General features: G+C 37.2%; 1 protein-coding gene across 1 annotated transcript; it reads right to left on the bottom strand.

The window, feature by feature from the left end:
* Positions 1-397: 397 nt before the first annotated feature.
* LOC18421935 (putative inactive receptor kinase At1g48480) lies at positions 398-4,342 on the bottom strand. Its single transcript, XM_006826846.4, has 2 exons — positions 2,941-4,342; positions 398-1,324 (listed from the first exon to the last, which is right to left on the bottom strand). The coding sequence occupies exons 1-2, from the start codon at positions 4,244-4,246 to the stop codon at positions 675-677; spliced, it is 1,956 nt and encodes a 651-aa protein (XP_006826909.1). The 5' UTR covers positions 4,247-4,342; the 3' UTR covers positions 398-674.
* Between the last annotated feature and the right edge of the window lie 6,799 nt (positions 4,343-11,141).

Raw genomic sequence — 11,141 nt, 5'->3', positions numbered from 1 at the left:
AAATACCCACGAAAATAAAACACCACCATAAATTACCATAACACCCTTATCTAATATACACAAATGCCGCTTTAAGCCTTTAACCCCGAAATAAGGGAAGCGCATGCCGATTATTAATTACAGAGTAATTTGCATTTAATTATCACCGCACGTTTCCCCATTCAACGAACCAAGACAGAGACAAAGAGAGAGACAGAACGTGAACGTGTTGACGAAAGTAACCCTCTATAATAACTCCTTTTCTGGATGCCTGGTCCCGAGGTCATCAAAAGATAGGAGACGAGCCAAATGTCGGGGCGGGGGGCCTCATTTGTAGAACAAAAACATACAATTTACTGTTATTGGCCCAAAGAATAAAGGATTAAAACATCAAACGAAAGCGCTGAACAGGGCGGGCGAAAGAAAAAACCAAGTTTATATAAAAGTAAAGCTCTCCAAACAATCGAAAAGGTAAAAAAGATGCTAAAACCAACCATGATACACAGTTGTTGATCCAACCAAATTAACCAACAATGCCCGAGCCATCGAGCTGGAGCTCCAGAGAGACGGAGACAGAGGGAGAGAGAGAGAAAGAGAGTGAGTTGTGTACTAACGAAGCAAACCAATGTGAACAGCGAGGGAGAGTAACAACCGAATCGCATAACAGAGGGCCCTATTCTCCCACACCCACCCTCTCAATCAAGAACAGAGGGGGGCGGCGCCGAGTCATTAACTGAAGTCGTCCTCTGTGACGAATTATGCTCCGCTTCATCAATCAAACTCTTCCTAAGCTCCTCAATCCTCTGCACCACTTCTCGCATCGATGGCCTCTGATCAGGGTATTGTGCCGCACAGTCCATTGCAAGCTGCAAAAGCTGCACCATGTCCTCCTCCACATTCTGGTATCTCAATAACTCCAAATCGAAAACCTCGGCTGTCCACTCCTCTCTAACAACCGATTGCACCCATCTTGGCAAATCCACCCCTTCTTCATTGGTTAAAGAGTGGGAGGGGGGTTTTCCAGTGAGCAATTCAAGCAACAGGACGCCGAAGCTGTATACGTCGGCTTTCTGAGAGATTTTGTGGGCATCAGTGACCTCAGGGGCGCGGTAGCCAATAACACGGTTGGCGGTGGGGGAGGCGGAAGAGCTCACAAGCTGAGCCAGGCCAAAGTCAGAGACACGAGCCTCATAGTCCTTTGTAAGGAGGATATTGGATGACTTGATGTTGCCATGGGAGACAGTAGAGCCCTGTGAGTGGAGATACTCAATGGCACGAGCGGCACCCAGTGCAATGCCCGAGCGTGTCTCCCAGTTGAGAGGCGTGCGGCCTGCCCCCCTGTTGCCTGTCAAAACAGGGCAAAATTTATGATAAAATGTGTCTAAACGAGCTTATTTAGTAACTATCAAAAATAAAATGAAAATAGAGCTCACTTCATGTGCATTCTCAACTATGGCGGTGATTTTCGGTGTATTTTATATATCATTGATAATTGAATTCCTGATGCTTCAGTATGTAATATACAGCAAGAGAAGATTCCTAGCAAGTAACATGATAAATTGTGACCATTTCTCAGGTTGGAGTGTAGAAACATCGAGATAAAGACCAACTCCAACCAAAATACATTAAAATGGAAATGGATTTTCTTATTGCGGTAATGGATTTCCTGTGATCTCATACCGTAATTTACAGAAAGAGAAGATTCTGATAAGTGGGAATAACAAATTGCAGGGTTTTCAGGTTCTGTAAAAGATAAAAATACAGATCAATTTCCAAGGAAAATTTGGTCACCCTCCTTATTTCCTTAAAGCGGGACAATGGAAAACTTAACACTGAAAATGGTCAGAGCCCTTTCTGTAACACTCGTGGGTTTGAATCGAGCATACCTTATCCCAAAAAATTGATTGCACAAGAAAATTGGGGTTTCAGGACAAATTGGGGCCTCCATTTCTGTGCTATTTTTTATCTATAGTGCTGGGTCAACAAAAATGATTTTTGAAGAGCCCTTTCTGTAGCACATGTGTATTGGCATTTTCCAGTGACATTCCCCCAAAAGATACAAAGGAGAGGAGAAAGGTAAAGAAAAAAAAATTCACGTCTAATTTTATTAACAAGATTCTTTCAAGAATCACAGTAAATTTCACCAAATAAACCCACCATAAAATTTCTCAAAAAAAAATATTTTATTTCTCGAAAAAAATAAACCAACCCTAAAATGAGAAGCTTGATTTTCTAATCTCAAATGCACCTCTAATCCTCATACCAAAAAGAAAATCCTCCATCAAAAAAAACAAATCAATCTCCATAGCTTCCCAGTAATCTTCAAAATGCACCTTTCCCTATCCCAAGAACAGACACAGACGACGAGAAAACCCCAAATTTACATTATTTACAAGATAACTCCAAAATGCACCTTATCTAATGCAAAGGGAGACAAAACCCCAAAAGATAATAAGCCCCAATAGTTTTAAAAAATAATACCAAAATGCACCTTCTCTAAAATATCACAATAACATTGGGAAATAAATCAACAAAACAACCAATATAACAAATCAATTTATATAAATCCCCAAAATGCATCTTATCTACATATAATCTCCTCATTTTTTAAAGAATTGGAGGAAGACAAGAGCCCACAAAAATGCAACATGATCTCTATCTTTTTCGAAACTATTTCGAAATTGCACCTCAAATACCATCAAATAATTAACAAAATAACCGATTACCCACCCACCCAATTATTATTTAAGAACAAAGAGTGAGCATTGTCTTAGTATTACCTCACATCCTCTGTTCTCATAAAAACTAAGAAACAGAACACCATTTTCCACCCCAAATCATCACAATTATGAAGATCTCAAAAACCCCAAATAAAGAGACTAGAAAGATCAACTCAAAACTAAAAATTTGAAACAATGAAAAGATAACAAACAATAAAAAGGGGAAAGCCCAAAAGCTTACCATGAAGAAGAGCAGAGAGACTACCCATTGGCATGTAATCATAGACAAGAAGCTTCTCATCCTTGGAGAAGTAATAAGCTCTGAGGGGCACCAAATTCTCATGGGTCATTGAACCCACCTTCTCAATTTGTTGGGCATATTCCCTGTGCCCAATAACCACATCTTTCAACCTCTTCACTGCAACTACAGTACCCATCTCTAAAACTGCTTTATATGCAGTTCCAAAACTACCCTTACCCAAAACCTCAGCTGAAGCCCTTAATAACTCCTCCAAATCAAATGTCCTCTGAGCACCAGGAAAGAAAACCAGCTTTTTACCACCACTAATCTCAGGTTTAGGAACTAAACCACTCACTGTCTCCTCTTTTGGAATTGCCGCTGCCGAACCATGAATATTTCCACCCTCTCCGTCCCCTGGAAATGCCTTGTCACTCGCAACATCAGTGCCCTTCATCGTGGAGATATCGACGGCTCTGGTTCTCTTGCTGCTCCTCTTTCTCTTGGAGTACAAGATCACCAAAACTATCAGGAGCAAAATTACGACCGCGCCTACAACAATTCCGGCAATGGCACCAGCCGGAAACTTTTTCCGACCACTGTGACTGCCAGAATTTATCGGAGTGTCGGTCGTAGTTTTAGGGCAATCGGCGAGTGGGGGGCCACAAAGGCTCATCCCCTCGAACGCCGTGGAACCGTGCTTGACCAACTTGGCAGGAATCGAGCCGTTCAATGCATTGAACGAGACGTTAAACTGCATGAGAAAGGGCAGATCCAACTGTGGGATTTCGCCAGTGAACTTGTTGTCCTCGAGATAGAGCGTGCCTAACCTCGTCAGGCTGTTTAAACTGGCCGGAATTTCGCCGGAAAAGTTATTTCCGGCGAGGTTCAGGCGCACCAGATTCTGCAACCTCGAAATGAACGGTGGGATTTCACCCGAGAACTGATTATGTTGAAAATAGAGGTTTCGGAGATCCGTACACAGGGCGAGATCAGAGGGAAGAGGGCCTGAAAGTGCATTGAAACGAAGGCTCAAGGTTCGTAAGTGTGTCAGATTTCCGAAAGCACCCACCGGAATCTGACCCGCAAGGCCAGAACCCGGTAAACGTAAGACCGTGACGCGGTTGCCTTCGCACGTGACGCCCTGCCATAAACATGGGCTCTGAGACTGGTTCCATTGAAGGGCTCTGCCTACTGAGTTTCGAAGGGAGAGTAGGGCGGCTCTGTCACCTTCGAGATCGGGTTTAGAGAGAGGAAGAGTGGAAACAAGGATGAAGAGGAGGAGAGAGAGAGGGAGAGCAGCGGCCATGGTGGTTTTTGTGTTCAGAAAACCGGTTTTCTGAACTGAATGGCAGTTTTGTGGTACGCCATTTTGAGCAGAGACCTGGAAGAGAGAGAGAGAGACAAAGAAAGGGACCAAGGGGATGGGTTCTTGTTGAGGAAATGGCTTTAAAGGTCAAAACAGTGTTAGAGAGAGAGAGAGAGAGTTGAGAGTTACGAAGGCTGGACGCTCAGTAAAACCCTAACATCCAACCCTAACTTTTCTTTCTTTTACTTTTCCCTCTTTTCTCCCGGCTTTTCTTTTTATTTTCGTCTCTGTTTTTTTTCGCTTTTTTGAACTTTTTTTTTCTTTTTTTTTTTCGATGAGAGTAATTAATTTGGGCAGAGCAGGTGAAGGCAGGTGTGGAAAAGAGGAAAAGAGTTTTCTTGTACAAAAGCAGGTTTTTATTTAAATTAATAAATTTTGGGGAGAAAATGGATTCTTAAAAATTAAAAGGAAGTAATAAAAAATCGGCAAATACATGTATAGAAGATTCTGACAGAGCGGACATGTCGAGGATAGGAAATCATCGGTTGGCGCGTGTTGGTTCAGAGAGAGATTGGTTGAAAGGAAAAACCTACCAAGCTTAAGCGAAAATTAATCTACTCTCTCGTACCTTCCTCTTTTTCATAATTGGCGTACTTTAGAATTAATTTTTTAAGTTTTTTTATCGAATTTTTTTTTTTTATAATTATTTGATATAGGTTATATAAAATCTTATTTTACTTTAATAAAAGTCATACTTTTAATGAGATTATAAGTCGTTATGTCTTATTCCACTACTTTTAACCATATTTTTTAAACATAATTAATTTTATGTACCTAACAAAACTATATACCATAATGCACCATATGCTATAATATGCAACATATGATATGTACATGTTAATGGATATGTAAATAAGCAATCCACCATCCATTGCTATAATATGCATAATGTGATATGTACATGTTAATGGATATGTAAATAGGGAATCCACCATCCATTGCTATAATATGCAACATATGATATGTACATGTTAATGGATATGTAAATAGGGAATCCAGCATCCATTGACAGTGAAGATTTGGTTAGTAATGCGAGAGTAATATGGTACATCGTTACGCTTTGGTATCCCTATTTATGTTTCTTGAATCATGCAGATTATACAATAAACCTAAAGTATCTACAAAGTTACTCATGCAATTACGAATAGCTCTTATACTGGCCACCGATAACTAAATGTAACTAAATAATTGAAAATATTTGAAACTAAGAGTTAACCGGTGGTTGCATTATAACAAAAGCAACTACTACACCGTATCATGTCTTCTACTTGTTATCGCTGATCATTCACTGTTTCAATAAAAGTAAATCCTAATAATGAATTATGTTTGTGTAGAGTGTCCCTCAAAAAATCATATATTATAAAACTCATCGTCCTAAAATTTGCTTCTACTTTATTCAAAGTATATTACTAAAAATCACATGTTCGGTGCCAAAAATAACTAGAAACAGTTTAAAATTACCAAATAGTTAAATAATTAAATAATATTATATAATATTATATATGCACCAAATAACTTAACAAAATAATGCTGTATTGAGTAATTTTCAGATAATTTAATCCACCTAAAGATTAATTATCATCCAAACAAGCCTGTGAATATACGATTACCGAATATTAAAAATGGAGAAACTATTTTGTCAAGCTCTTGGCTACCTGTTTTTAAAGAGAATTACACAAATAAACCATAGTACTAGCATATGAAGCAAATAGGCCAAAATTTCTCCACACCATCGATTTCTTAAATGGAAGGTGGATGCGACATTTATGAATATTAACCTCATAACTAAGGCACCCTTATGAAAACTTTTTTTTTCTTTTCTAATAATTCAGTAGGGAGTAGAAGCCCTACCATTTTTTTCAAATAAATTAGGAATTAATTTTTTAAAGATGTTACAGTGGGGAGTACATGCTCTTCCCGTTTTTTTAAAAATTAATTTTTTTTGAAGATGTTAATGGATTGTATAAGTGAGACCGAAAAACACAAAGTGTAACTCAAAAGTGCTAGCACCTCCACCAGGCACATTTCTTTAAGTGAAAATTTCCTTGTACTTTTCTACTTTTCTATCTGATACGTAACCTTGTCATTTGCCAAAGGACAGGGTTCCTTTTAGGAATTTCAAACATTGCGTCCTCTTTATATAATTTCTAGTAGTGGTTAATATTTAAAATAAACAAAAGCGTCCTTCTTCTTCCAAAAATCGACAGTTTTGTTTGTCTGTTGGGATATGCAAATCGACGATGTTAACCGGCCAGCAATGACTACTGGACCCCCGTTTTTCAACCGTTATCTTTACTAAATTGCTTCCGCAAAACGACATCATAACGGATCGTTCAATTTCAACGGCCATTACTCATCGGCTTCAGGCCGTTAGCTTAGAGTTCCTAACAAAAATAACGGCGCTCGTTAGCCCTGGAGCCTTTCTATAACGCCGTTGAGTTTGAACCAGTGTTTAAAAAACGGGCTAGTCGAACCGGACTCGCCCTGGTTCGACTCGGGAATCGCCATGGGCGGATCGAATCGGGGAAAAAACGGGAATCATCCGGTTCTAGAGAGAACCGGACGATTCTGTACAGTGACTCGCCGATTCATGGTACGGAATCGCCGAGTCCGTACAGTGAATCAGCGAGTCCCAGTAGGATTTTTTTTTTTTTTTTTTTGTAATACTTGATCGATTTTTTTGTAATCCATGATCGAATTGTTTTTATTTTTTTGTAATCCATGATCGAATTTTTTGTTTTTTTTTGTTTTTGTAACCCATGATAGAATTTTTTGTAATCCATGATCGAATTTTTTGTTTTTTGTTTTTTTTGTAACCCATGATAGAATTTTTTGTAATCCATGATCGAATGTTTTGTAATACATGATCGAAATGTTTGTTTTTTTTTTGTAATCCATGATCGAAATGTTTGTTTTTTTTTTTGTAATCCATGATCGAAATGTTTGTTTTTTCTTTTGTAATCCATCATCGAATTTTTTGTTTTTTGCTTTTTTTGTAACCCATAATAGAGTTTTTTGTAATCCATGATTGAATTTTTACTAATCCATGATCGAATTGTTTTTTTCTTTTTTTGTAATCCACGATTGAATTTTTTGTTTTTTTTTGTTTGTTTTTTTTTTGTAATCCATGATCGAAGTTTATGTAATCCATGATCGAATTTTATGTAATCCATGATCGAATTTTTTGTAATCCATGATTGAATTTTTTGAAAATTTGTGATTTTTTTTTTTAATCCATGATCAAATTTTTTTTTGTAATCCATGATAGAATTTTTTGAAAATTTGTGATTTTTTTTTTTTAATCCATGATCGAATTTTTTTTTGTAATCCATGATAGAATTTTTTGAAAATTTGTGATTTTTTTTTCTTAATCCATGATCGATTTTTTTGAAAATTTATTATTATTATTTTTTAATCCATATTATTCAAAGAGAAAATGAGAGTGTCACACCCCAAGAATTTACAATACTGTTATTCCTGAGATGTGACAGACAAAACATATATACATCTATTGATAGGGCAAATTTACAGTGGCTAGGTCTTACAAAGTAACAAAAGAAAGTTAGCACAACAACAATATCTTCCAAGGTTGATCTTGACTAGCACTCAAAATGAATCCGCAGTTATCCTGAAAAAATGTTTACCATAGTTTGATGAGTTTGGCTACTCAGTACGTTATCATCATAATCCTAAAAATAATCATGATTGAAAGATATCAATATTTTCCAAAATGAGATCTATTAACAAAAATGCATCAACAGTTTCACTTTCAATAAATGCATAATTAAGTATAATCCGAGTAATTGAAATGCTTATAACACTTTTAACGGCAGTACATAATTCAAAGGATTTCACAAAATACCCTACTGGCGTCCCAAGTAGGCCACCTATATACCCCATCAGCGTCCTGATGGGTCCACTTAATCCCTATCGGCGTCCCAGATAGGTCCACTTAATCCCTGCAGGTCCACTTATACCTCACTGGCGAACCGGATGAGTCCACTTAATCCCTACCAGCATCCCAGATAGGTCCACTTATACCTCACCGACGAACCGGATGAGTCCACTTGCATACTTAAATTATTTCTAAATCTCTTTAAACATTCGAAAGCAGCAATATCATGTACTCAACATATCACTGAAATCATTAATATGAATTTCACTTAAACCATTAATAACAGTCACTCTCTATAACATTTCAAAAATAACCAATCAAATATTTTGGGCTCAAATTTAGAAAGGTAGCAGTTTGTAAAGTCATTCTAGCATAATTGCCAATTTAATATGTATAGAAAAAACTCTTATAGAAATTCAAGAATACGGAATTATCACAATTTATGGGATATCAATCCACAAATAAACATTTCACAACAATACTATAATCAATTGCAAAAATGTCAATTTTTAAATAATAAGGCAGTCATTTGCACATGAATTTTACAATGTCTAAATATTCAAAACAGTAGAAAGAAATATCACAATTTTACTAAAAGCAGAAATATCACATTTATTTCTAATAATTTGATAGTATCTAAAATTTTCTAACAATCGCCAAGAAAAATAAATAAATTTATTTTTCTAAGAATTTATAGCATTTAAAATTTCTAACATAGATAAAATATCACAATTTTTATTAAAAAGATTATTTTTCAAGATAATGAGGTCGTGTGCGCATAAAATTTATCGCACCTAAAATTCATGATAATAAGCAGAAATAATTATTTCATTTTATTTTTAAAAAGAATGGATTATTTTTCGAGACAATGAGGTCACTTACACATAAAACTGATAAAATAAAGATCCTAGACGAAAATATCACTATTTATTAAAAATAGACTATTTTTCAGGAAAACGATGTCACTTACCCACAAATATTTGAGGGGGAGCTTCTGATAAAAAATTCGGTTCGAGAGAGGAGTTCACTGTGTTTCGACCAGAGAGAGAGAGAGAGATCTCAAAATTTTTTAGGGTGGGAGTGCTCACCTCCCCTATTTAAATTCTTATAACGTATTATTATATTATTTTATTAGGCTCTACCTCATACCTGAAGTGTCGCGTTAAGAGTCTGTTTTTAACATATGAAAACCACGTCCACTAAAGGACGTGGCAAGCAGCAAGCAAAAGTTTAAACCAAGTAAAAAATTTTGAAAATAGTGATGGTCCCCAAGGACCATCATACTCAAACAGACCATCACCTATTTAAAAGTATCTTTTCTCTTCTTTTTTTTCTCTGTTTTTTTTTTCTTTTTTTTTTCTTTTTTTTTTCTTTTTTTTTTTTTGAAATTTTAGGATTGTTACATTCTTCCCCCTTAAAGAAATTTAGTCCTCTAAATTTGTGTACCTGATTACTGAAAAAGATAGGGGTATTTTTCTCTGATTTCGTCTTCTCGTTCCTAAGTCGACTCTTCTTTTGAATGGTACTGCCATAATACACGGACCAAAGGAATCTCCTTGTTACGCAACACTTGCACCCTTCTATCCAGTGTCAAAATTGGCTGCTCAATGAAGGATAGGTCCTTCATGATCGGTAAAGGTTCATATTTTAAGATATGGGATGGGTCGGGCTGATATTTTCGTAGTGAAGATACATGAAAGACATTATGGACGTTTACCAATTCGGGTGGTAAGGTAAGTCTATAAGCGACACCTCCGATTCTTTCCAGGATTTTAAATGGTCCGATATAACGTGGGCTCAACTTTCCTTTCTTGCCGAATCTCATAATGCCCTTTATTAGTGAGATTTTTAGGAAAACTCGATCACCTTCCTCAAATTCAAGAGCTCTCCTTCGGTTATCGGCATAACTCTTTTACCGACACTGAGCTGTCCTGAGCCTTTCACGAATTAATGCTATTGTATCTGTGGTTATCTGGACAATTTCTGGCTCCAAAAGCTTTCTTTCACCAACCTCGTCCCAACATATGGGTGACCTGCATTTCCTTCCATACAGGGCTTCATATGGTGCCATCTGAATACTGGCTTGGAAGCTATTATTATAAGCAAACTCAATCAGGGGTAAATGGTCATCCCAGCTTCCTGTAAGGTCAATAACACAGGCCCTCAGCATATCTTCCAAGGTTTGGATGGTCCTTTCCGATTGTCCATCAGTTTGAGGGTAAAAGGCAGTACTAAAGGTGAGTCTCGTCCCCATGGCTGATTGTAGTCTAGCCCAAAATTTAAAAGTAAATCGAGTATCCCTGTCCGATACAATACTGACAGGAACTCCATGCAACCGCACTATTTCCTTAATATACAACTGCGCCAGTCGATCCAAAGTGTACGTCGTACGAATCGGTAGAAAGTGGGCAGCTTTGGTCAACCGGTCCACAATGACCCAAATGCTATCATGTCCTGAATTTGTTCTAAGCAAGCCAGAGACAAAATCCATAGAGATGTGCTCCCACTTCCATTCTGGCACGGGTAAAGGCTGCAACAACCCAGTGGGCCTTTGATGTTCAGCTTTTACTTGCTGGCATGTTAGGCATCTAGACACAAATAGTGCTACCTCTTTTTTCATATTATTCCACCAAAAGGTTTTCTTCAAGTCCTGACACATTTTAATACTTCCTGGATGTATCGTATAACGAGAATGATGTGCTTCTTCTAAGATAGCTTTCTTTACACTCTCATCATTCGGGACACAAACTCGACCTTTGAATCTTAGCAAATCCTCACTACATATAGAAAATTCATCTCTCTTTCCTTGCTTCACCTCTTCTATAATTGTTATAAGCTGAGGGTCTTTTTTTTGTACCAATCGAATCTGTTGGCTTAATTGGGGTTCCGCCTTAATGTTGGCAATCATACTTACCACACCATTAATTGACGGAGTTGGAT

The sequence above is a fragment of the Amborella trichopoda genome, chromosome 4, assembly GCF_054954075.1.
Source record: "Amborella trichopoda isolate Santa Cruz 75 chromosome 4, AtrichopodaSantaCruz75HAP2 v2.0, whole genome shotgun sequence".
NCBI lineage: Eukaryota > Viridiplantae > Streptophyta > Magnoliopsida > Amborellales > Amborellaceae > Amborella > Amborella trichopoda.
This window is presented reverse-complemented; position numbering and strand designations above follow the sequence as displayed.